Genomic DNA, 27,851 nt, shown 5'->3' with positions numbered 1-27,851 from the left:
TTTGTATCAACTCGAGATAAAGCAGCATTCACTGTCAACCTTACAATGCTGCAACTGGTTTAGGTTTCATCATTCAAGGTGCATTAAGGACACAGTGCATGAAGGAGAACTAAAGGGTTCTGTGTTTTCCTGAAATTTCAGAGGGGCCGCTGTGGTTAAATTAATAAGAGATTAGAGAAGAAGAACCCTCTGTCAGACTCTCGTCTTCAGCGTGACTGTGGATATCTGTGCCAAGACTAAAATGTGCCAGAAAAAAAATTTCTGATACTTTTTTAATTATTATAGATATTTACAGTATTATTATTACATAATGTTGACACCAAGCATTTAATAGCCCATATTACTGCATTGAAAATATGTTAAAAAAATAAATTTTACTTAATTTAACACAAATGTAAATGAATCATATTTTCACAGTATAAGTAGACTATAGAACTTACATAAAGTCCATGTAATATATATGTTATTGCATTAAATCTGCCAATAATTTAACTTTAGTAAGAAGAATCTGTAATTGAAACTGTGTTGGGCAGATGTACAATGCTTTACAATGGGTTTTAGGATATAATATGCTTATATTCTTTTAAACACTTTTTTTATAAAGATCTCTAATTCTGTTTCCTTTCTAAATAAAAAACACAGTGACCAATGGTTCTTGAGGTAAAAATAATTAATAATTAATTTAAAAAATAAAAACTGTACTGAGATTACTGGCTATATACACTCACTGGCCACTTTATTAAATACACCTGTCCAACTGCTCAGTTCAAACCGAGCATCAGAATGGGGAAGAAAGGGGATTTAAGTTACTTTGAACGTGGCATGGTTGTTGGTGCCAGACGGGCTGGTCTGAGTATTTCAGAAACTGCTGATCTACTGGGATTTTCATGCACAACCATCTCTAGGGTTTACAGAGAATGGTTAGAAAAAGAGAAAATATCCAGTGAGAGGAAGTTCTGTGGCCGCAAATGCCTTGTTGATGCCAGAGGTCAGAGGAGAATGGTCAGACTGGTTGGAGCTAATAGAAAGGCAACAGCAACAGCAAAGTAACCACTCGTTACAACAGAGGTATGCAGAAGCGCATTTCTGAATGCACAAGTCGAACCTTGAGGCGGATGGGCTACAGCATCAGAAAACCACACCAGATGCTACTCCTGTCAGCTAAGAACAGGAAACTGAGGCTACAATTCACACCGACTCACCAAAATTGGACAATAGAAGATTGGAAAAACGTTGCCTGGTCTGATGAGTCTCGATTTCTGCTGCAACATTCTGATGGTGGGGTCAGAATTTGGCATCAACAACATGAAAGCATGGGTCCATCCTGCCTTGTATCAATGGTTCAGGCTGTTTTTGGTGTAATGGTGTGGGGGATATACTTTGCGCCCATTAGTACCAATTGAGCATCATGTCAACACCACAACCTACCTGAGTATTGTTGCTGACCATGTCCATCCCTTTATGACCACAGTGCACCTATCTTCTGATGGCTTCTTCCAGCAGGATAATGCGCCATGTCATAAAGCGTGAATCATTTCAGACTGGTTTCTTGAACATGACAATGAGTTCACTGTACTCAAATGGCCTCCACAGTCTCCAAACCTCAATCCAATAGAGCACCTTTGGGATGTAGTGGAATGGGAGATTCGCATCGTCGATGTGCAGCCAACAAATCTGCAGCAACTGCGTGATGCTTTCATGCCAAAATGGACCAAAATCTCTGAGGAATATTTCTAGTACCTTGTTGAGTCTATGCCACGAAGGATTAAGGCAGTTCTGAAGGCAAAAGGGGTCCAACCCGGTACTAGTAAGGTGTACTTAATAAAGTGGCCAATGAGTGTTATTCTCACAGAAAAACAACACAAGAAATGCCACAAAAAGCTGCCACAAATCATTTATTTATGCTGTAAGAAAATGAAGTCCTAGAGGGCCTGACTTCATGTATTAGATATGATATAGTAGGCTTACTAGGGTTTTCAGTAGGAGGCTTTCTCAGTGTTTCCTTTATATACAGTAAATGACAGAGCCTGGTGGTTCTTGAGGTGATAAAAATAAATAATTTGTACAAGAAAGCTGTTGTGTATGTTGTAACAGTCATTTTAGAGTAAAAAAGGGTCTTGTAAAGTCATGGAGACTGACAAAAGTTTAGTAAAAAAAGACTGGATTATGATGATGATGATGTCACGGTAGTAGTTCATTATGACGTTCTTTGTGTTCACGTGTTAAAAGCTGTATGTATAACGTGTGTGTTTTTCTGGTTTAGAGGTGGAAGCACGCAGACAGGTCTGGCTCTGAAGTTTGTTTTGAGGAAGGGGTTTTCCGGTGGACGTAATTCCTCGGTGCCACAAGTTGTCGTCCTGTTATCTGACGGAAAGTCCCAGGGGGCCGTGCAGCTGCCTGCCTCTGAGCTCAAGCTGTCTGGAGTGATTCTGTTTGCTGTGGGGATTCGCTACCCCAGGTAACACTCATCATTTACTCTCACTTCAGTCACAGAGAAAAACCCTCACATCTCTAATTACCTGCTTCTTCAAACTCTGTCAACAATATATTCCACTGTCAAATCTCTAAAAGAATAGACATCATTTCCTTCAAGCAAAATAAAATATCCTATTTCTTAAGGCTAATACAGTCGTTATCAATTATGGAATTATTTTTGAGTATTTTTATAATTAAGGGATATCAAGTGATTAAAGTGATACTACTATATACAATAGTTTTGCCATGTATTGATATATTAATACTTTAGGACAAAAAAGTATTGCACTCAATTAATTTCTATAATATGACAAATTAATATCATGCAGTAGAAATATTTTTTATTTAAATTTTCAAATTAATTTTAATAATTTGTACAATGTTTGATGGACTGTCTTACTAAGAAACACCAAAACAAAGCCATGAAATACTACTACTACTACTTCTATTCCTATTATTATTATTATTATTATTATTATTATTAATAATAACAATAATAATAAAATAATAATAATATAGTAATATTATTTGATCAAATAAAATTGAGAACTTCTAAAACAAAGACAAGAGTACGTTTACATGTTCAGACAAATTATATTAATGATCAATTAAATGAAAAAAGAAATACGGCCAAAAAAAAAAAAAAATCCGAACATAATTACATTTTAATTTTATCACTTAATTTACTTTGTGTCTTTTATAATACACTGAGTGACGTGGTACTCACTGTAATAGTTTGAAAGAATAGTACTGTTTAGTTCTGTAATATCTACCATGGTTCTGAAATAGTATGAGAAACATACTTTAAACTGCTGTAAAGAATACCATAGTATGATATTATATTAGTATGACGTCACATTATATAAAAATATAATATCATATACTTACAGTACATGTACTTTTGTTCTACATCATTTAGACTTTACAGAACATTGGAAAATCTCAACGACACCAAACTTTCAGTGTATCATATCTTTTTTTTTTCAGAATTCAGAAGTCAAAATTATTAGCCCTCCTGTGAATTTTTTTTTTTTTTTTTCAAATATTTCCCAAGTTATGTTTGACAGAGCAAGGAATTTTTTACAGTATTTCCTATATTTTTTCTTCAGGAGAAAGTCTTACTTGTATTATTACTTGTATTATTTATTATTAAAATAAAAGTTTTTTTAATATATTCTAGTTTATTCTGTTTTCTAGTTTAGATTTTTTTCTATATTATTAGCAATTAATAATTTATAGCCTTAAGAAATTAATTTTTCCAATTGTCTACAGAACAAACCACTGTTTTACACTGACTTGCCTAATTACCTTAACTTGCCTAATTAACCTAGTTAAGCTTAATATTGCACTTTAAGCTGAATATTAGTATCTTAAAAAATATCTAGTAAAATATTATGTACTGTCATCATGGCAAAGGTAAATGAAATCAGTTATTAGAAATAAGTTATTAAAACTATTATGTTTAGAAAATGTATTAAACAGAAATTGGGTAAAAATATTCAAGGCGGCTAATAATTCAGGAGGGCTAATAATTCAACTGTGTGTCATTTATAATAAAAATCCCTACAACCTGACAGACATTTAGCATGGACACATGTGGTCATATTTTAAATGTTATGAGCTCATGTAGTCAGCTAAGTGAAGTGCTGACAGTTCTCAGAGAGAGCAGTGCTCACTGACAGGTGTGTGATTGAACACTAAAAGCTGCTGACAGCTTGGGTGCATGTTGATGCTGTTGGTCACCATCATTTCTGTCTTCTCTGTTTACTTGGAGGTTTTATGGCAGCTTCCCAACAGGTGCAGGAGGAAGAGGGAATGATTCTCAGTGGATAAACTCACCTTAACGGCCATATATAACAGCTGGGAATCTATCAGTGTTGTGTTTGGGTGTATTTGGATGAATTAAAACCCCTCACAGTTCCTGCTGCGCCATATGCTCTGGCATCTCAAAGTGTTTCACGCATGTTAACTGAACCATACGCTCTGGAAAATAAACCTGGAATTGACTACAGTACAATACACTACTATTCAAAACTGAGGGTTAGGGTTACATTGCAAAAAATGCTTTTCTTACTTAGTTTTTGTCTTTTTTCTAGGCTAAATATCTAAATATTCTTATAAAATCAAAACATATTTTCTCTTTTTCAGAAATTCAGTTAAAATGAAGTGAGTTTTTCCTTAAAACAAGCTAAATAATCTGCCAATGGGGTAAAGAAAGGTGGAAACCGGAAACCGGAAAAGGTGGTTTGCCATCTTCAGGTTAGAGGAAAGTCCTTACCCCAGGTGGAGGAGTTCAAGTATCTTGGGGTTTTGTTTATGAGTGAGGACAGGATGGAACGTGAGACTGACTGGCGGATCAGTGCAGTGGCAGCAGCAATGAGGTCGATGTACCGGTCCGTTGTGGTAAAGAAGGAGCTAAGCCGAAAGGCAAAGCTATTGATTTACCGGTCAATCTACGTTCCTACTCTCACCTATGGTCATGAACTTTGGGCCATGACAGAAAGGACAAGATCTCAGATACAAGCGGCCGAAATGAGTTTCCTTCACAGGGTGGCAGTGCGCACCCTAATAGATAGGGTGAGAAGCTTTGTCACCCGGGAGGACCTCAGAGTAAAGCCGCTGCTCCTCCACATCAAGAGAAGTCAGCTGAGGTGGCTGGGGCATCTGTTTCTAATGCCTCCTGGACGCCTACCTAGGGAGGTGTTCCAGGCATGTCCCACCGGGAGGAGGCTTCGGGGAAGACCCAGGACATGCTGGAGGGACTATTTTTCTCGGCTGGCCTGGGAACGCCTCGTGATCTGGAGGAAGTGTCTAGGGAGAGGGAAGTCTGGAGTTCTCTCCAATGACTGCTGCCCCCATGACCCGGCTCCGGAAAAGGGGTTGAAAATGAACGAATGTTGTAAAGAAACATAATCTATTTTTTAAGCAAAAACAAGATTTTTTTTCTTACCCCATTGGCAGATTATTTAGCTTGTTTTAAAGAAAAACTCCTTATTTTTAAAAGCAAGACAATATTTTTAGCTTGTCTAGAAAATTCTTCTTGATTTAAGAATTTTTAGATATTAGCACTAGAAACAAGATGTAGCGTCGTCTTCCTATTTTATAGGAAGGGCACTAGATTCTTATTTATTAGATCACTCTTAATTGTATTTTAACCCCAAAAAGAAACCCATAACATGATACCAATTAGTATAAATAATAAACACAGCCAATTTGATACAAAATTACCTTTCCAAATTTACTTAAATACAATAAAGCAAACAGATGTAAACAAACAAAAGAAATAAAGGCTTGTTTCAAAGTAAAGCTTTTTTTTTTTTTTAACTCAAATAAACATCAACATCAACTGTTCATTTAGTAAAGCTCAAAAAGTGTCCATATGAAATGAATAGAGAAATAAATAAACCCTGTTGCAGGCCTGTGTCGGTGCTTGTGTTAGTAGTGGCATAAAACACAGTTTCTCCTTTGCCAAAAGGGTAAATAAACAATAGTTCGCTCTTACCAGAGGCAAGGGAATACTCCAGAACCGGAGCTATAGTCTGTGGAGGAATAAAGTGAGATATCCTGGTTTCTCAGGGCGCTACAAAGACAAAAAGCATTTTTTAAGTGTAGAATTTTTTTCGAAGAGCTTTTGAAAATTTATTTAATATAAACAAAGAAAAAAACCCTCAAAACATCAAATTAAGCTGTACAACTTTTCATATTGATGAAAATAAAGATTGGTTCTTGGTCAGCAAATCGATATATAATTTATATTTTGATTACATTATATAAATATTTCAAATATTTCTGAAGGATCATGTGACACTTATAATTAAAGAAATGATTCTGAGATTTCAGCTTCAAAACTACGCTGTAAAAATTATATGATCAATTAGTCCTGGTAGCATATGTTTTTAGTTCATTGTAACTTATTAAACTAAGTTAATCATGTTCTAACTTAGTTTTATAAGTTACACAAGCTGTTTTAAGTCAGTTTAACATAATATAAGTTCAATGAAACCATCTGGTTATTTTGCTTCAGCTTAAATTTAAGGCAACCAGGATTTTTTACAGTGTACAGGAATAAATTACAGTTAAATATTATATATTTTAACTTTTTGATACAAATGATATATTTAGTTAGTTATTTGTTAATAATTTGTTACTATACTGATGACTGAAATAACAGTATTTTCTATTTGATTAATAATAAAACCATAGGAGGCCAAGTCAAATGTATTTTCATGTAGTGTTTTTCTTCCCTGCATATTATGATAGAAAATCATGTGCTGTCTCTCTCTGTTAAGATGGGATGAGCTCTGTGAATTGGCGAGTGGCCCATCGGACTCTCACGTGTTTTTCGCAGAGCACTTCAGTGATGCTGTGAATGGATTATTCACCAGCCTCAGCACCTCCTCCGTCTGCACCTCAGTTCCTTCAGGTAAAACACTCACCTGTGACTCAGTCAACAGTCTGTTTGTGTTCATGATCGTAAAATGAAGTTTCCTGTGCTGTGAATCCTGCAGGCTGTAAGGTGGAGTCGTACCCATGTGTGCAGAAAACCCTGGAGACGGTCAAACAGCTTCAGGGAAACTTTGTCTGCTGGAAAGGGTCCAAGGGATACTCGGCATACACGTCCCTGTGCCCTCATTACAGGTACGTGACAACATCCAATATACAGAACAAAAAACAGGGGTCTTCGTATGCCTTTTACCCTCTTCAAACTCCCCTTGAAGTCAAAATGAAAGTTTTTTTTGTTGGGTGTTAGTAGTATAAATATGTTAGGGATCTATTATGCCCCTTTTGAATATATATGCTACCCCCTAGAGTGTGTATGCAAAGTTTCAGCTTAAAATACCACACAAAAAATGTTTTATAACTCTTGAAATGGCCCCTTTTAGACCAAATTGTGCCAAATTGTGCCATTTTTGTGATTGTCGCTTGAATTTCACATGAGATTGTGCTCCCAGCCCTCTTTTCGAAATTATCGTCTGCTAAATCTCTAATGGTGGAAGGCTGCTTCTTACTCAGGGCTGTTTATGCTAATGAGGCAGAGATCACTAATGGTCGGGGCTTTCCTCCTCTGATGACACGTACAGAGGGAGAATGTTCATCAAAAGCTCAGAGTTCATACGGTCATGGAAAACCTGGAAAAGTCATGGAATTTTGACATGGCATTTTCCAGGCCTGGAAAGTTTTGGAAAAACAGAAAAACCCACAAAGTTTTGAAAACAGATATCTGTATACTTGAAAATCGGTTATTTACTTTTTTTTTGTCCTTGGCTAATCACATGCTCTCACATTATCAGTGCAGTGTAAGCATTATCTAAATAAATTTTACATGGATATAAATATAAATTAAACTAAATAGATTGTTGTGTGTTTTATGATATGCTGTAATAAATTTGAACATGCATTGTTTTGCTTTTACCACACATATGCAGACATTGCATGAAACATTAGGTCATGAAAATTTACTTGAAAGTCTTGATTTACTTGAAAAATCATGGAATTTTAGTAGTAAAAATGTGTATGAACCCTGAAAGCTGTGTCTCATTTCAGAGGCTGCATCACTTCAAAGGTGAGTCCTTCGAAGTCCACACAAGCTGAACTGAGTATTTTGAAATCAGACGATTTAGCCTACAGAGGACAGATCTCGTCACTTACTGTAGCAAACAGATGCCGTTATTAAGCAGTAATAAAATTTGTAATGACTTTTTTCAAAGCAAGGTTTACAGAAGCTATAAATATATGTCCTTTGATCCATACATGTACACATAAAGATGTAACCTGTCTATAAAATCACTCTTTAGTAAGACATGTCATAGTCTTTTTGTTTTTTAACATGTTTAGAGATCCAAGTAAAATAAACCTAATTCATACATTTAATCCGGAGTTTCCTTTTAAAAATGTCCTGCCGTTATCAGCAGTCAAAAAATATTGGGATGTTTGAGGCTGCAAAGGATCCACCAGTTGTTTCCTTCATTACCTGGGAAACGAAGGATGCATTTTGAGGCTGCATTTGATGGAGCCTTTGAGTTTTTTTTAAATGAGACAACCTTCGTCGTGCCACACTGACGCAACGCCCTTTGTAGGCATCCTTCAGAGGATGCAGCCTCTGAAATGAGACACAGCTAAAGTGTTTCTGCAAACTGTTTTTATGAAGTGTGATTATAAAAAAACATGATTATTAATTTTTGCTATTAGAGGATAGCTATATTTACACACTTTTGCCACATAACCTAGTGCTTAAACTACTTATGAAAGAGATTTTTACCTAATAGGTGCCCTTTTATGTTATCAGTTGGCCCACACAGAATCTGTGCGTGCAGAATTCCACAGATTTTCTGCAGATTTCCGCAGATTTTTAGCCCATCAATAATTCTGTTTATTTACTTGAGTAAATGTGTGTAATTATTATATTTATTTAGTTTTTTAATTAATTACAGTAATTTTATTGACTAATATGAAAATGTTCATCTGATTTATGTACAATGCAGTTTGTAAAGTTATATTTTCTGTCTTTTAGTAGATATATTATATGAGAGACTTGCTTTGTTTACCAAATAAAGTGAATCTAATTGGATTTACATTATAAACATTTAATAAAGATATAAAGATATAATTTTTTATTTTAAATATTAAGGTTTTAGTTCTGATACTCCCAAAATAATTCTGCTGAAATAGCAAAAAACGTCCACAGATTCCATCTAGCCCTAGTTATAAGTAAGTCAAAACGTACAGTTACTCACTTCCACTAATAGAATAGGGCTGTGTTCGAAATTGCCCCCATACTCTCTAATAAAATTATTTTTGTATTTAAAGTGTCTCACCTATGAAAATAGTCACACATTCATATCGAGAGTCTGTGTTAGTAAATGCAAGGCTATTTATGAAATCAAGGCATAACACTGTATGACAACGTTTCAGATGACTGTTCTATAGCCTACAGCTAATCAATCTGGCAGATTCTGCAGTGCATTACAGCTCTAAATGATAATTGATCTTAAGTCAAACAAATACATTTATAGATATGGTATATAAGTATATAATAGCACTCACCTGGGAAATGAATGGTTTGTGAACACAATAAAGTGCACACAGCATGCCATATTATCTGATAATTGTAGAAAATAATTCCAAAATGCAATAGACTGTGTAAAGCCACATAAAACAAAACAAAAATATGATGTATATGCCGAGTTCAGTGGCTAATCAGCCAGGATGCCTGCTATTCTCACCATTACACTCCACCAGCAGGTCAATAGTCCCAGAGATGCCTCAGGTCTGAGATTATGATTGTGTTGTATTGTATTGTATGTGTTTCTGTTCTTTTAAAATGTCTGGGACTCTTATTGAGGTTTCATGGCCTGAGGCAAACCATTAAGCAGATCATTAACACAAATGTATGGAGTGAAACTGGTTTCATATTGTCACGCAGAAGCCTGCCCCCCATTCAAAAAACAAATAAATAAATAATAATTATAAAAATATTATTATTATTATTATTATTATTATTATTATTATTATTATTATTATTATTATTATTATTATTATTATTATCATTATTGATAATAATAATGATTAAAAATGACTAAAACATTATTATTATTATTATTATTATTATTATTATTATTATCATTATTGATAATAATAATGATTAAAAATGACTAAAACATTAACAACAATATTATTATTATTATTATTATTATTATTATTATTATTATTATTATTATTATTATTATTATTATTATTATTATTATTATTATTAATATTAATATTATTATTATTATTATTATTATTATTATTAGTGGTAGTAGTAGTAGTAGTAGTAGTAGTAGTTGTAGTATATTACTATTATTAATAATTATTATAATCAATAATAAAAAATATTATTTTTATTATTATTATATTAATTATTAATTAATGATAGTAATATACTACTATTATTATTATTATTATTAATAATAATAATAATAATAATAATAATAATAATAATAATAATAATAATAATGTATTAATGTTTTTTATTATAATTTTTTTTTTTTTTTAAGTTTCATGACCTCAGATGTTTATTATGAGAAATGTCTGATGTGAAACATGTTTCACATTGTCTTATAGGTATAAAAAAGTTTACAGGCAACACCCTGCTGTCTGTCACAGAACTATATGTCCAGGTAAGAGCTCAGAGTATTAAATAATGAACATATCATTGCTCATCATCAGATGAATACGAATGAGCATCTCTCCTCAGATCCGTGTGACTCTCAGCCCTGTCAGAATGGGGGGACGTGTGTTTCTGAAGGACTGGATAAATACCGCTGCGAGTGTCCCGCCGGCTACGCCAATGACCCCAATTGTGGCAAGTTCACATTCATGTGTTTCTTTTCCCACAGTTCTTCTCATGTGGTGAGCTGCCCCTGTCTCACATTCACGCTTAGATTATTTTGTTTTGGTGGGTTTGGCTGGATCAGATGTGTGTGTGTGGGTGTTGTCACGGGTGTTCAAGTTACAGTGGGGGTCAGTTTTCAGGCAGGGTCATGGTTGACACTCTAATTAGCTGAAGTCAGTCTAAATTTTCTAAAGTCCGCAATTTCTTGCAAATGTGTAGCTTTGTTCCTTAAAATGAAAATGATTGATAAAAAAATATTTTATAAATATTTTACTGATTGAAATGCATACAGTAAACTCGCTGGTTTGAGTCCCGGCTGGGCCAGTTGGCATTTCTGTGTGAAGTTTGCATGTTATTCCCTTGTTAGCGTGGGTTTCCTCTAGGTTCTCCGGTTTCCCCCACAGTCCAAAGACATGTGCAATAGGTGAATTGGATGAACTAAATTGGCCATAGTGTATGTGTGTGTGTGTGTGTGTGTGTGTGTGTGTGTGTGTGTGTGTGTGTGTGTGTGTGTGTGTGTGTGTGTGTGAATGAGAGAGTCTATGGGTGTTTCCCAGTACTGGGTTGCAGCTAGAAGGGCATCCCCTGTGTAAAACATATTTACATTTACATTTAGTCATTTAGCAGACGCTTTTATCCAAAGCGACTTACAAATGAGGACAAGGAAGCAATTTACACAACTATAAGAGCAGCAGTGAACAAGTGCTATAGACAAGGTCTGTAAAGTATAAGAAGCAAAGCATTAGAATTTTTTTTTTGAGAGAGAGAGAGAGTACAGTTAGTGGTATAGCCAGAGAGACATATGCTGGAATAGTTGGCAGTTCATTCCACGGTGCGACCCCTGATAAATAAGGGACTTAGCTGAGGGAAAATGAATATAATATAATATAATATAATATAATATAATATAATATAATATAATATAATATAATATAATATAATATAATATAATATAATATAAAATAATAATTTACTAATATAATATCATTATTTACTAATATAATCTAATTATGTATATGTATTATTATTATATTTATTCATTTATTTGCTATTGCCAAGACATAATGCACTAAACTAAAACAGAGACAAACAAGAATTTGTTTGTTTGCTTATAGACAGTGATACTAACGGTGTTTTCACACCTGCTTTATTAAATTCGGTTGAATCGCACTAGAGTTTGTTTTCCCTCTTGGTACGGTTCATTTGGGCGGGCAGGTGTGAATGTAGCAATCGCACTCGAGTGCGCACCAACATCGGACCAAAAAAGCATACCGAGACCTCCTTGAAGAGGTGGTCTCGGTATGCTTTCAAACGAACCCTGGAGCGGTTCGTTTGTAGTGAGAACATAATTTGAACTAGAACAGACTCAGCTGCAAAAAGTACTGCGCCTTTTTGGACTAATCCATCTTGCGCAGTCTAATGCGCTGTCCCATCTTATGGGGTGTGGAGCAAAAATATTTGTTGACAATTTTAAACAAAGAGAGAAAGAGAGGGAAAAACATTACCTGATGGATCATTGCTAATATTTTGGGAAGATGACCATGTCGCAGTTTAGCAAAATTAATTCACACCTCCTCCTGAAGGGACTTGCATGGAAAACATTGTTTTCCAGCCGCAGCTGCACTTCATTCTCGAAATGTATAGTTTTTCTAAAGTGATGTAAACAGACTACATAGACTACTATGACCAGGGATACAATCAGCCAGCGCAGTCGCCCCTCCATAGTAAAAAAATGACATTTTGCCGGTTTGTTTTCTTGTGGGAGTTCCATTGGCATTTTCCCGCACGTTAATTCTGACCAATCGAAAAGCAGTTTAGGAAATACGTTCAATAACATCTGGCCAATGAGTGATGTGGATTTTGTCACTTGACTGCATTTTAGTTCTTTTCCTCTGGCTCGGACCAAAGCGATCAGTGTGGTGTGAAAAGGACCCAAAAATGCCAGAAAATGCTACAATGTTGATTGTACAATATACAATTTGTTGCCCTTAGTCCGGACCAAATGAACCGAACCACAGATGTGAAAGCACCGTTAAATAACACTAATAAAGCCCGGTCAGTACCTGGATGGGAGACCACATCGGAAAGCCAGGTTGCAGCTGCAAGTGGTTTTAGTGAAACCAGCAGGGGGTGCTAAACCTGTGGTCTTTGTCGGTGCTAATGCCCCAATATACTGATGGGGACTCTATACTGCTCAGTGAGTGCCGTATTTGTGAGTTTTTGTTAAACCGAGGTCCTGACTCTCTGTGGTCATTAAAAACCCCAGGATGTCCTTCGAAAAAGAGAAGGGGTTTAACCACGGCATCCTTGTCAAATTTGCCCACTAGCCTTTATCCAATCATGGCCTCCTAACCATCCCCATATGGTAATTGGTTTCATTACTTTGTCTCAACTCCATCAATCAGCTGGTATGTGGTGTGTGGTCTGGCGCAATTAGCTGCCATCGTGTCATCCAGGTGGATGCTGCCCAAAAATGTGTTTTTGAGTGTCCAGAAAAGTGCTATATAAATATAAGGAATTATTATTAATATTAACAACACAAAGTATTAAAATATAAATACATTTTAAAAAGGCAGTAAAATAATCTTACAGCAGTTTCTATTTTGGCTCATAATACAGTATGTGGTCCTTGTGTCTATGTTTGTTTTGTTTTTATGTAGGTTCTGCAGTAGCTGCACCAAAAATAATTGTAAAAAACCCTAAATGGAATTAGCAATGGGTAAACCACACATACACAATGCCAGAATTTTATAATGGGCCTTGTCATTTCCTAAATGACCCTGTGAGACAGGAGCCGTCATCGGTCCCCATGAGTTCTATTGAAACGCGGACACTAAATCCTCCATCCAATCAGAATGTGATGACATACCTAACCTTTAGCTGTCAATCAATGAGAATGACATCACAAGTAGAGGTTAGATCAGATGACCCCACTTACCTGCATATATGGAGCTTTGTGTTTGCTTAAGCTGTTTGTAAATGCATTTCAGCAAGTGTTAATGGGTAAAAGAGACTAAAGCTCCTATGCTTTTCTCCACCTTTTTTGAACTCTACAGTAGGTATTAAATACAAATGTTTGCCAATTAAAGTGGCTCTTAAAGGTTTAGTTCTACCAAAAATGACAACTTGCTGTTAATTTCCTTACCCCCAGGCCATCCAAGACTTCAGTAGAACATTAAAGAAGATTTTTAGCTGAAACATCTTACTTACATACTTTATTTTTCTTGTTTTATTATCCATTTATTTTGGATGTCCTAAGGTTTAACGGTATTGATTTTTATTTCCAGCTCCCATTCTGAGTTTCGACTGCTCCGTGGATGTGCTTTTCCTGCTGGAGGGCTCCTCTGCTCTTACTCTGGAGGGTTTCTTGCGATTCAAGTCCTTCCTGAAGCGTTTCATGCAGGCCGTACTGAGCTCTGACACCCCTGTAAAAATGGGGTTGGCCCAGTATGGCAGTGACGTGAAGATCGAGGCCAGAATTGGGGAGCACAGAGACCCGGTGAAGCTGATCCAGGCTGTTGAGGGGCTTCAGTATCATGGCGGGCAGACGAAAACCGGAAATGCCCTTCGCTACATCACACGCCACGGCTTCCAAAGCACACCTGTGTTCGCTGATGTTCAGGACGACCTGCCACGGGTGGTGGTTCTGCTCACCGGGACGCCCTCAGCAGACCATGTGGTGGAGCCAGCGAAGTACGCACGGGACAGGGAAATCTTCATCATCGGTGTAGCGCCAGAAGGCATGAGGGCTGAGATAAACAACATCACAGGGAACCCTCAGCGCACCATCATGTACCAGTCACCTGACAGATTGAGCAGCAAGATCCCAGAACTAAGAGCCAAAATCTGCAGCGTCGACAACCAGGGTAGAAAGCTAATCTATTTCTTATAGTCACCACACAGAAGAGTCTTCAGAAACGCAGAGATTGTTGTGCCTAAGGGAATAGATCCTCTTATTTTTTTTTTATCCAGTGTAAATGGATAGAGATTTATACTGATAACGTCAACCACTGAGAAAAAACCTTAAGCTGTGTTTGTAGAATTATTGACATCAACAAGGTTACTAAAAAAAACATGCACTGTAGTCTACTTCCAAAAATTTATGGAAATTCATCGATCTTAGAATATGCTGCAGATGTAAAATAAATAAACAAACAAACAAAAAACAAGATTGTATAGTACAGACTGAGAAAAAGTTGTACAGTAAGTGAAGCTAAAGGTTTTGGGCATTACACAGGAATGCAAAAGTTGTGAAACCTTCAATAATATTAATTAAAAAGACTGTAAAAAAACTGCTTTACAGAGGAACATAAATCTTTGAGAACTCTATTAATTAAGGTTTAAACTTAATTGTAAAAATTAAAAATGAATGCAATTACATAACTCAAAACCTTTGTGAAACTTTTAATAATAAAAATTGGGGGCGAAGGCATAGGTTTTCAGGGAAAGTAAACTTCAGCAGAACATTTAAAATAGTTAGGTCAGGAAAATATGTAGAGAATGGGCTGCCAACACAAAACTTGTACAACTTTTTGATAATAAAAACTAGGAGTAAAAGCAAATGGTTTTCAGAGGAAATGCGAAGGTTTTATGATCAACTATAAAATTACAAAAATGTGTGAAACAGTAGGTGAAGCCATATGTTTTGAGAGGGATTACTATATTATATAACAATGAATGTATAAAGCATGGTTTCTAAAACAGTTCAAATAAATAAGTTATAATATATAAGTTAAATGTGGGGCGACGTGGTGTAGCAGTGGGTAGCACCGTCACCTCACAGCAAGAAGGTCTCTGGTTGAGCCTCGGCTGGGTCAGTTGGCGTTTTTGTGTCGAGATTGCATGTTCTCCTGTTCTCCATGGTTTCCTCCGGGTGCTCCGGTTTCCCCCACAGTCCAAAGACATGCGCTATAGGTGAATTGGGTAGGCTAAATTGTCCATAGTGTATAAGTGTATATTGGTGTTTCCCAGTGTAGGGTTGCAGCTGGAAGGGTATCCGCTGCGTAAAACATATGCTGGATAAGTTGGCAGTTCATTCCACTTCGGCGACCCCAGAAATAATAAAGGGACTTAGCCGAAAAGAAAATGAATGAATGAATGAGGTTAAATGTTTGTTTCAGTTTGGATATTTAATTCAATTCAATTCATCTTTATTTCTATAGCGCTTTCAGAGTTGAAGTTCAGTTTACTTCAGTTGAGTGTGGTTTAATTTTCACTGCTGAAAGTCCAAACACTGAAGAGCAAATCCATCAATGCGCAGCTTCACATGTCCCACTAATACTTATTTAGTGTACTTATTTTACTTATTTTACTCCACTAATATATATTTAAAGTTCATACAGTAAGTATTAGTTCAGCTATTATACTCTATTTGCGCTCCAATTGGTTTATTTAGTGTTTAGCTAAAGCAAGTCTGTTTCTGCGTCCGAAATTGCATACTTCCATACTATATAGTACAGAAAAACAGTATACTTTAGTAAAAACAGTATGTGAGCAGAGTAGTATGTCCAAATTCATAGAATTCGGATGACCTACTACTTTTTGCTAGATTCTAAAGTGCGCTATCGACGCTACGCTATCCCATGATGCACCCCGAAAGATTTCATGAATGAGAGTGAATCGATACAACTGAATCGGGTAGGTCACATGATAATGTCACATAGTGGATGTAGTACCTCTGGGTTGCGTTTATACTACTCACATTCATACTGCTTACAACGGTCATGTAGTAAATTTAAATTCTATGTAGTAGCTACTGAGTAGTAGGTGATTTCGGATACAGCCTATGTGTTCTGCAGCAGCATAGCTGATCTAGTCCTCCAGGACCAAACTATGTACATTCGCTTTTTAAATTCTGTACATTCTGAGTTGTCATGACTGAAGTATTATACCCCTTTTGTTTTTGTTAGGTTGTCTGGGTCAAGCTCTGGACCTTGTGTTTGTTCTGGACGCCTCCAGTGGTGTCGGCAAGGAAAATTTCATTCACTTTCAGGATTTTGTCCGGAGCACTTCAGTACAGTTTGACATCAATCGAGATGTGGCTCAGGTTGGACTGGTGGTTTATGGAAGGCGTCCAGTCACGGTCTTTGACTTGGACAAGTACGACTCGGGCTCTGCTGTGCTGAGGGCCGTGGGGGACGCCGCTTTTCTGGGTGGAAAGGCTTCTGTGGGTTCAGCCCTGCTCCATGTGCTTTCCCAAAGCCTGACAGTGGGGAAAGGAGCACGTCCTGGAGTCAACAAGGCTGTGGTGGTGCTGACTGACGGAATGGGTGTGGAGGACGCAGTGGTGCCCGCACAGAAGATCCGTGATAGCGGAGTGTCAATATTCATGATCGGCGTAGGGGACATCCAGCAAGAGCTTCTTCTCCGCATCTCCGGCTCTGAGGATCACATGATCTCAGTGCCTTCATATGATGACCTGAAATACTCGGAGGATGTGCTGGTACAGATGGTGTGTTCAGGTAAGACAGGCGCAAATGTTCCTCTTTGAAAGTTGATGCATTAATATTGAACTGTTGTTCTTTTAACAGATGTGAAGAAGCCTGTTAACCTGTGCAGTCCAAACCCCTGTATGAATGATGGCATATGTGTGATGCTGAATGGAAGTTACCGCTGTGAATGCCGTGGCTGGAAGGGTCCACACTGCGAAACACGTCAGTATCAGGAACTGCTAATTAGCCTTTGTAGTAATTGATACTCTTGTTTTATTGTACCCAATACAGGTGTTTGACAAGTTTCAAAGAAAATGTAAAAGGTTCTCAGGGGACCTCAGAGGTTTTGAGAGGAAATAAATATCCTGTTTTCTCTGGGTTTAGCTACCTTTTACCTTTAAAAAAAATTCTGAGATTTTATATTAATTTTTAGTTGGAAGTGTTAAAAAAAAATCGATACTTGGAGGAATAGAAAACATTTGTTGTTTAGAATAATTGCCAATTTCTCGCAAAAAAAGGGCAATGTTTTATTTTTATTTTGATGACGGTTAAGTTTTATGTTTATTTTTATTTATATTTTAATTTCAATGAATGCTTTTAGATTTTTATATAGTAAATTAAAACAGATATTTCCATTTTACTCAAACCCTTGCAAAAATACAAAAATAAGACTAGAATATGTCCAAAAATATAACATTTTAATTTAAATATTGGTGATTTTCATATCATCGACAATCTAGGTTAAGTAATTAATTGGATAATACCATTTTTGCGTGAACTAAACCTACAGTTGCAAATAGAATGATTAAATCCCCTGTTTATTTTTCCCCAATTTCTGTTAAACACATTTCTAAATATAATAGTTTTAATAACTCCTTTATAATAACTGATTTATTTGATCTTTGCATGATGACAGTACATAATATTTTATTAAATATTTTTTCAAGACACTTCTATACAGCTTAAAGTGACATTTAAATAGGTTGGGATAGGGTAATTAGGCAAGTTAGTGTGTAACGATGGTTTGTTCTGTAGACTATCGCAAAACTATACAGCTTAAAGGGGCTAATAATATTGACCTTAAAATTGTATTTAAAAAAATTAAAACTACTTTTTTTCTTGCCAAAATAAAGCAAATAAGAAAGAGACTTTCTCTAGAAGAAAAAATATTATCAGACATACTGTGAAAATTCCCTTGCTCTGTTAAACACCATTTGGGAAATATTTAAAAAAGAAATAAAATTCAAAGGGGGTTTATTAATTCTGATTGCAACTGTAGATGTTACGTACAGTGGGGGCAATTTTTTTCAGAAAACATATTTCTAAAGGCGCTGTTGACTTCAATTTTGAACCAGATGTTGATAACAACCAAAGAAATCCATGTATGCAAATAAAACAATATTAATTTGTTTTCAAATTAAGTTATGTGTAATAAAATTAAATGACACAGGAAAAAAGTATTGAACACATGACAAAAGGGAGGTGTAGATAGGCAGGGAAGGCCCAGACAGCAGCTGAAATCCCTCAGTATTTATTCAGCAACCCTCTGTCTTTCCTCATTGTAAATGAATATTAGCTGCTTCAGTCCAACATCTACATTACCAGGATGAAGAAGATGAAACCAGAGTGGACATTTCAGCAAGACAATGATCCAAAACACAGTCAAGGAAACTCTCGAATGCTTTCAGAAAAAAAATCAAGCTGTAGAATGGCCCAGCCAAACACCTGACTTGAATCCAATAGAAAATAAAAATTAAAAATCTGATTTGATAGACGAGACCCACAGAACCACCAAGATTTTTACACTCTGTTGAAGTCTATGAAAAACTCACACCTGAGCAATGCACTTCATTCATTCAAGCCTTTTATATAAAGTATTAAATACGTTTCAGTAGTTCAGTACTTTGTTTGTGTCATTTCATTGTTATTACACATTAATAACTATTTTTTCAGATTTGTTTTGTTTTGTTATATTTTCATGTTTGTACTGTTTGGGTTTTTACCAAAATCTGGTTCAATTCCAGGTCAACAACTCCTTAAGAATATTTTTTCCAAAAAAAAAATGACATGTTGAATACCCCCCCACCCCCACTGTATATTATATGCTAATCCATTGAAGATAATGAAGAATCTGATAATGCTAATAATGGTGAACACATGTTCTGTTTTTGCAAGCACAGTAACTGAGTATTAATAAACCTCATGCTCCCTTGCATTACCTCACATCTGTTGTTCATGTTTTGAATCATTATAATGAGATGCAACACAGTAGCGCCTTTAACACAGTATACTCTGTTCACACGCAGCAGTTCCAGCTATTTACTGCTAATGATATAACTTTTCATTCCGAAAAATTGCCAGAATGCATTTTAAGCATTTTTTTTAAAAAAGGGCTTGTTCACGCATGATTTCATTATGACAATTTACTGGTAATTTTCTGGAAGTCTATATTGAAAAGGGGCTAGTGTGTCCCACATGTGCTAATACTTAAAATGATTTAATAGCTTTTCTACTGTATGCCCGCTGGATGGTCATAATTTTGGTGTTATCAGAATGGCAGGCTATATTTAGGATGTTTTGATTGATGTGTTTTTGTGAACTTGTTTTTCAGGCGGCAGAGAGCAGCCATCCAGGGGAGATCTTCCTAAACCTGCAGGCCTGAGGCGACGCCAGCCCAAGACTGAGAAAGAGCTGCTGCAGCGCTATAAAGAGCAGCGCAGGAGACACACGTCCAGAACACAGATCAGATAACGATACACACACTTCAACATGCAGACAGTGACTCGTCAATGAGTTAGAAATCAGCTTGCAATTCACATTGACTTCAAGGGTGTGTTCACACTTATAGTGCGGTTCTTCTGGTCAAAAAATTAAAATGACATTTAGTCCTGGTTCACTTAACTTGGAATTGAGCTAGATTCATTTTTTCAGATGTATATCCATCCATATATTTGATGCGCACCAGTGTTGTTTACATTACATTATTTAAGGTTGTTCTGTTCATCATTAATCTTAATAATGCAAGATATGTCTGTTTCAGTGGCATTCACATAATAGGATGTACAAGTGATGCTCAACACACATGCATTTCTTAGTTAAATGATTTTACAGTAACACTTTAGAGTAATGGTCCATTACTAATGGTTCATTAGTTAATATATTTACAAACATTAACTAAGTACAGATGTCGCCACTGTGAATGCGCAAGTGAATGAACATAACATCACGCAATGCTGCATATGAAATGGTCTAACACAAGAACCAGTTATGAAACATAGTAAACATACTGAACTGATATAGCAGCGCAAAGTAAATTAAATAGGCTAATCATGATTATCTTATCAATAGTATCATGAGTTTTTTATGATGGTTTGTTCACTGAAAACTACAGTTGTGGATCAACTGCTAGGGGTTTGAATGTTATGTCATTAGAAGCATAAAAGTGAATACCTCAATAAATATAAAATAAAAGGAATTTCACCGCGAGCAAATTAACTCCTGCAAACGCATGTGAAATATTATGCACGGGTTGTTTGATTTGGAGGGCGTTCGTTCGCACTGGCCTGACAATGGAAAAGCGGTTGTTCCTATCGCCACCTGGTGGAAATTGCATAAAGGACAAAAATGGAAAAGGCGACCTTTGCTGGTGCAGCACATCGTGTGACTGCACATGTCAAATTGCAGCTTTACGCGTGAAGAAATACACATTCTCAGTGGCCACATCTGTATAATTAATCTTGTAAAGCATTTATTAATTATTATTGTTCAACATTAACAAATCCGTTATTAAAATCCAAAGTCATGCTTGTTATCATTAGTTATTGCTCAGTGAGTTGACCTAACATGAACTAACATTATTTAACTTAAATACCATTAATTAACTTTAACAAAGATGAATAAATACCATAATAAATGTGTTATTAATCGTTTGTTCATCTTAGTAAATACATTAAGTAATGGGCCATACTTTCAAAGTGTTTCCGATTTTACTGTAAATAAAAGGCTAATAGTTTTTGTACAAAGATAAATGTAATAGTAAGAGTTGGAGATTAAATGTAATGACTTATGTATGACATGTCAATAGCACCTTCTTAGATGTATACATTGTTAACTGGTGCATGTGTGCATCCGTGTGAGCAATTTTTATTTTTTTTTGCTACAGTAAGTGTGTTAATTTCTTCCCAAATGTGCATAAGATATTGTGCAATACAAGAAAAATCTAGTGAATACTAATGAATGTCCATGACGTGTTATAGTCTTATTACATCACATAAATAACATTTCAATATTTACTGTATATACTACGTTCATGAAATGTACCATTTAAAGGGAGAGTTTACCTAAAAATCTTAATTGTCAGTAATTACAAACCCCTTAAATCATTTCAAACCCCTGAGACCTTTGACCTTTGGAACACAAATTAAGACGTTTTACATAAAATCTATCAGCTCTCTTGATTCTTTATAGATTTCAATGCTCTCAACTCATTGATCGTAGTCAAGAAAGGTACAAAAAACTGTCCAAAGTGTCCATGTGTTTATTCACTTTCATGAATGTGCACCCTATAATAACACAGAGGAAAAGAAACTGTTGAATAGTCCTTTTTTATGTGCACACAAGTTTTCTCATAGCTTATTTTATTATTATATATTAATATATAATATTTTAGTTGAACTACTGAAGGGATGTGGTCTGTTTGAAGGATATGTTTTTTTGGTTTGTTTATTTTTCTGGATTATGAATCAGTCGGAACCACTGCTGTCTATGCAGGATGAGAGAGCTCTCAGGTTTCACCTAAAATATCTTAATTTGTATTCCGAAGATGAATGATCGTCTCAGGGGTTTGAAACAACATGAGTGTGAGTGCTAATTACATGATTGTAATTTTTCTGTGAACTAACCCAATAAATTATGTAGATTATATGCTAATCCATTCAAGATAATGAAAAATCTGATAATGCTGATCATAGTAAACTGATATTTGTTGTGTTTTTGGAAGCATAGTTGCTGAGAGTTTTTATAAAACTCATGCTCACTTGCTTCCCTTATATCTGCTATATGTTTTGTGTGTAAACTGCATGCACCTCTACATACGGGCATAATTAGCATGCTTAGTTTAAAAGAGCATCATGTATCAAAAACGATTTAAAGAATTATCAAGAATTAATTTATTGTGGATAATTATCTGCATCCCTAGATTACACTAAAACAAAAGAACTACACTAACAGTTCAATTGTACCATATACCATTTTAATAATAACTTTAAAATAACCTGCCAAGTGTGAGGACACCCCAGAATGCAGATCAGAATGCAAGCTGAAACAAAGTTTTGTATTTACTGCCTTAAATGTGACTTTCGATATTCATAGTCAGTCTTCAAGGGGATTTTGATGTTGCTTGAATTGTGTATTCAGCACTGAAGGCCTTTTATGAACATGCTTTCTGTCTGAGATTAGGACCTGCTTGTGATCTGCCATTTGGAAAAATCCTCCCGTTACAGAAAGCCTAACATTAGAGATATTTATTTTGTATTACCTGTCTATTTGTCTGTTGTAAAGCTAATAAATTCTTTTTCCAGAACTTTGAGTCTTAACTGAAATACTTTTAGTGTAGTTTTTTAGTGCCACCTGTTGGAGAATGCTGGAGCTTATTTCTAGGCACAAATGCAGACATCCCAACCTGGCCCAGGTAATTGGGGAAGCTGGGTGCGGGAGGTGTGTTCAAGATTCTAATGTCTGTATTAAATGCATAGATATTCATTTTTGTCAGTACAAACTTTTATTTGAATAAAAAGTGCATTTTTTCAGCTAGCGTACAGTAACAAATCCAAAAAACACTGAACGGATATGTAATTTATGTATATATATTCACATCTTGGTTACCAGCATACATGAACCAAGCTACAATGTACCAATTGTCTGATTGAAGGTTTGAATCTTAAAAATAGTGGTCCTCGAAGTCGTCTTTTTGGTCACTTTACAAGCTTGCAATGTATCCGTCAAATAATGTACACGCCACTGAAAAAATGTCAATTATTCCCTTCCTTCCCTTTACCTAAGAATGTCTTGATTTAAATCTGAATTGTCCAGTGGCGCTTTTTTTTTTTGGCAGGGAACAGAAAGTACAGTCTTGGATGAGCTGCCTGCATGTACATAGTACCATCTCAGCCTCCGATTGCAGAAAAGCAGGAATGAGTGGAAGGTGCTGTTTCAGAGGGGCGGGGCCTGCAGGTCATTGGCCACACCCCCCTTTCTCACCCGCCCTCCTTGAAGCGTTTGCTTAGCAGTCCTTTGAGCTTTTCCTAAAAAGTCCATTTGTGCTCAGTGTTTCCATTCACTAGGTTGTGGATTTTTTCTCCCATTCCTACAGACAAAGAGACAGGTGACTGAAAATTAAAACCGCATTGTGGTGTTATAATGATACAGTAATGGTTTCAGATGGTAATTTGAATTACCATATTCATCAGCCATTATTTACATATAGATACATTACTGTATAAGTAATTCTGACTTCAACTGTTACTACTACTACTACTAATAATAATAATAATAAATAGTAATAATAATATTATTCAGCAAACAAACAATAATACAACAATTGCTTTTTTTAAATGTATACTTGTTTGGCAGATAAATATATTTCTATAAATCACTTATGGGTGTATAAGTGGACTAACCTTGGCCTTCTGTAAAACATTTCCTTTGCTGGGTGCCATGACGGACAGGGGTCTGTTCTTCAGGGCTGTGGCTGAGTTGACAGGTGAATCTCCGTTGTTGGGGCAGACGGGGGTGTTGGTGTTGGTGTTGTTGGGTGTATTTGGAGCAGGGCTGGACACAGGTGCCGACTTGGGCTAGAATATATATCAATATAAGCAGGTATATATTAGCAAGTATATATTATTAAAAACATAGTGGTATTAAATCCTTACTTTTCTAAACTAACTTCTAAAGTATGTCCTTAAAGTATGCACTCACTTTAGTTTTAAGATTAAAAAATGTTTTTGAAAGAGCAGCAGAATAATGATTGCTTTTAAAATTTTAATTTTTTAAAACCCAAAACATAAATTCTGAACCCAAACTTTTGAGCATTGTCATTATATAACTTGTATAATTATATACTTTTATAATTACAGGAAAAGCCTGTAAACTGAACCTTGTTGTCATACTAACCACTGAAATTTCCAGTAGACTGCTGTCCACAGTGGTGCCCAGTGTAAAGGGTCCAGATTCCACTTTCCTCAAATTCTCCTTCACCTCCATCAGGCTGAGCTCCACCTCCACTCGCCGACGCTCCGCCTCACGACACGTCTCTTCCATCTGCTTCAGATGAGCCTCCAGAGAGGCCTGCTGAGTGGGGTCTAAATGAGCCATCATCAAAAACAATTAGCTTTTAACATTAGCTGTATGTCTCATACCTAATAAGTAGTGTATAGAAATTGCAGCAGTATAAGTACAAGACAGAAAATAAGGATGGAATAACAAAAGGCTGAGTGACACATGTAAATTCCAGTCAAATGTTTTTTTTTTTTTCCGTCTCTTAAAACATGACAGACAGAGCTGTCGCACATCTTTCACATATAAAGAATTAGGTATACACTAAATGATGAGATTTTTGCTATGGTTCCCTTTACTGTTAGGGAAAACTACTTTTGAAAGTAAAGTATTACAATACTGAGTTACTCCCCAAAAAAGTAACTAGTTGTGTTACTTTTTATGGTAAGTAATGCATTACATTAGTTACTTTTTACTTTTTCTTACTTGGCTGAGGCTTGATCTCTTTCAGGGTTTTTTTCTTCTGCTTTTTTATTAAAGAAGCTCTGCAATCACAATGCACTGTAACCTAGACCTCCATTTCAGAAATCTAAGGCTCTGACCCGCCATCTTCGATTCTGTCTGTTCCCGCAAAGAGCACATTCTCTCATTCAGCAATTTATTTTTTTAAAGTTATTTAATTAAATTAAAAAGTAACTCACTTTTTTTTTAAGTAACTCAAATATTATTACTTAATTTTTAAAAGTAATGCGTTAATTTACTGGTTACTGAAGGTAATATTATTACTTACTTGTTTATTTATTGTTACTTGTAATGCGTTATCCTCAACACTGGTTCCCTTTTATTTGTTTTATACACGTTTGCTATTAAGATCTGCATTTCTCTGTTTTTACTAAAATTCCCTTTTGACACACAAAACTATTACTTTATAGGCATAGTTCTCACAAAACTGAAAATTCTGTCATAATTTACTCAGCCTTGTTACAAACCAGTCTGACTTTCTTCAGTTAAATTGATGTTGATGTCAATGTTTACCGGTTTAATTTATTTCTTGAAAATAGCATAATATTTTATGTTCAATAGAGTAAAATAAATAGTGCTTAAATTGAAATGTTTGGGACTAACTATTCCTTTGTCATGTGGGCACTTCTAATCATGACCAATAGGCGGCACTACAGTACCTTGGCAGGAGCTGAGCTCGTCTTTCACCTCTCGTCTGTCTTTCCTCAGGGTGGCCAGAGTGTTTTTAACCTCCTCTCTTTCTCGCTCCAGCCGGTCTCTCTCGTCAGTGTAGCGCCGCACGTCGGCCTCTGTCCTGTTCTTCCCTAATTTAACCTCAACTGACCCCGGACCTGCTAAACAGAAGGGAATGTGTTGAGTCATAGAGTAAGTGCGTTTACATGCACATTCTTAACCCGATTATGCTTAATAAACAGACAATGCATGTGGTCATTTAAACGGGCGTATAGTTTTTGTTTATCAAAGAAAGGTGATTAAGTCATATTTGCCCCAATACAGCCGATTTTGCAACATGTGAACCATAGACTGTAAAAGATTAACATGATGTAAACACTTGAAACTACTTTCTGTCTGACGTCACTTCACTTCCCCCTATCGGCAACGCAGTGTATTTGTAGTTCCGATTTACCGTTGAATGAATGGGAGTCTTCTCTGGAAAACTTACAACTGAAAATATTAACATTGCACATTGTGATTTAAGTCTGTTAATGTATTGGACGTGTCCAAATGTTTCTCTTTCAATACTGAACTGCTTTCTGAGTTTAAAAATGATTAAGTTATTAAGAATAGGAATAAGTTATTTTTACTTTGATGATGCTATGAGTATAAATGTATATTATTTGTTATGTGAATGTTCCAGCAGGAGTAAAATTCTTTATTATTTTTTCTCTTATTATCTGGTATAAGTATTTCATCTATAAATGCAATCAGTTTCATCCTTTATTATTTACTGATCCATAACAGTTTTTTCAGTTTCTCCGTTTGAATGAATTAAGACCTTTAGACAGTGTCCTGCCGCCACCTACTGGGTGGTTTTAATTTAATATCTGTATATCTTTTATCCTAATTAATAATAAGTTACAAATAATTTCATAATCTAATAATACTGCATTTTAATCTTATAATTAAAACGCAGTCTTCTTATTGTTAAAAAAAAAAACAGATGTAGTGACAATCCAACCATATCTGTAGTAAATATACAGCTGACTGGGTGAATTTTCTATGGGGAGTTCTGTGTAGGCTGGAGGTAAAGATACACTGCCTGGAGTGAAACCGAACACCGCGTGACGTCATGTGAAAAGGGTCTATCACGCATTCAGACTTTCTCCCTAATAATATAATTTCATAAATATTGTTTTCGAACTGTAAATAGTGAAATCATATTAGCAATCAATGTCTATCAAAGTACAACATCGTTCACAGTCAAATAAATAGTGCTAATATTGCTTTGAAGTCATACCTGCATGTGATTTTAGACCAAATATTCAAAGTAGCGTGGTAAACAATATTGGGACCGTGTCACAAGTTGTCATTGGACAAAAGTGCGAATATAAAACCAACTTTACCTCAATCCGTACTATCCTTAAAGTGTTTCATCTTTTCATGTAGCAGAAGTAGAAATGCTAATCTTGAGAGGGTAACAGTCATAAGTTTCCCACTGACATGTTTCCCTTGTCTTCTTGGGGTCTTATTTATTAAGCATGATAACTAATGTAACAAATTAAATAATGAAGTTAGAAAGTTAAATGATTACGTTCTGACATGGGCGGATTTAACCAATAAGCATGATAAGCGGCTGCTTAGGGCCCCAGGAAATCTGAGGGCCCCCAAATAAATACCTAGAAGTACAAATTATACCTACAATTTATATATAACACCATTTTCTGTCCTATTTTGTATGATGAGTATCTAAAAAAATAAATGTTTAATGTTTATTACATCTGCACAACTGTACCCCTACCCCTTATTCATGGAGAAGTCCAGCAGTCAAATTAGGTAAAGATTTAGTTTTAAAAACAAAATATTTTATATATAATTTTTAGTTTTTAAGAAATCATCAATAATCATTTAAAATTTTACAAGATGTCTGCGCTGGTGGTGTAGTGGTTAGTGCGTCGACACATGCACTCTGGTGCTCACGGCGACCTGAGTTCAATTCCGCCTCACGGTCCTCTGCCGATCCTTCCCCTCTCTCTGCTCCCCATGCTTTCCAGTCAATATTATCTACTGTCCTATCCAATAAAGGTGAAAACCCCGAAAAAAATTATTATTCAAAAAAA

The 27,851-nt window shown here is 35.7% G+C and overlaps 2 protein-coding genes across 7 annotated transcripts in view; one reads left to right on the top strand and one right to left on the bottom strand.

Moving 5' to 3' along the window:
* The window catches only part of vwa2 (von Willebrand factor A domain containing 2), a 40,830-nt gene extending 17,969 nt beyond the window's left edge, over window positions 1-22,861 (top strand). For both annotated transcript variants that reach the window (XM_056468919.1, XM_056468920.1), the window contains exons 6-14: window positions 2,264-2,458; window positions 6,765-6,898; window positions 6,984-7,113; window positions 10,579-10,634; window positions 10,712-10,819; window positions 14,137-14,715; window positions 16,759-17,310; window positions 17,380-17,502; window positions 19,892-22,861. In XM_056468919.1, coding sequence (XP_056324894.1) covers window positions 2,264-2,458; window positions 6,765-6,898; window positions 6,984-7,113; window positions 10,579-10,634; window positions 10,712-10,819; window positions 14,137-14,715; window positions 16,759-17,310; window positions 17,380-17,502; window positions 19,892-20,031 — 2,017 coding nt within the window. In that variant the 3' untranslated portion in view covers window positions 20,032-22,861. The remainder of the gene's footprint in view (window positions 1-2,263; window positions 2,459-6,764; window positions 6,899-6,983; window positions 7,114-10,578; window positions 10,635-10,711; window positions 10,820-14,136; window positions 14,716-16,758; window positions 17,311-17,379; window positions 17,503-19,891) is intronic.
* A 179-nt stretch (window positions 22,862-23,040) lies between these two features.
* The window catches only part of afap1l2 (actin filament associated protein 1-like 2), a 77,979-nt gene continuing 73,168 nt past the window's right edge, over window positions 23,041-27,851 (bottom strand). For 4 of the 5 annotated variants that reach the window (XM_056468914.1, XM_056468917.1, XM_056468916.1 and 1 more), the window contains 4 exons: window positions 25,734-25,907; window positions 24,451-24,638; window positions 23,958-24,131; window positions 23,041-23,644 (listed from right to left, as the gene is read on the bottom strand). In XM_056468914.1, coding sequence (XP_056324889.1) covers window positions 23,618-23,644; window positions 23,958-24,131; window positions 24,451-24,638; window positions 25,734-25,907 — 563 coding nt within the window. In that variant the 3' untranslated portion in view covers window positions 23,041-23,617. The remainder of the gene's footprint in view (window positions 23,645-23,957; window positions 24,132-24,450; window positions 24,639-25,733; window positions 25,908-27,851) is intronic. The other variant, XM_056468915.1, reaches the window with a different exon arrangement.

Source organism: Danio aesculapii, chromosome 12 (genome assembly GCF_903798145.1).
Source record: "Danio aesculapii chromosome 12, fDanAes4.1, whole genome shotgun sequence".
Taxonomy (NCBI): Eukaryota; Metazoa; Chordata; class Actinopteri; order Cypriniformes; family Danionidae; genus Danio; species Danio aesculapii.
Note: the sequence above shows the minus strand (reverse complement) of the source record. Positions and strands in the feature narration are given on the sequence as shown.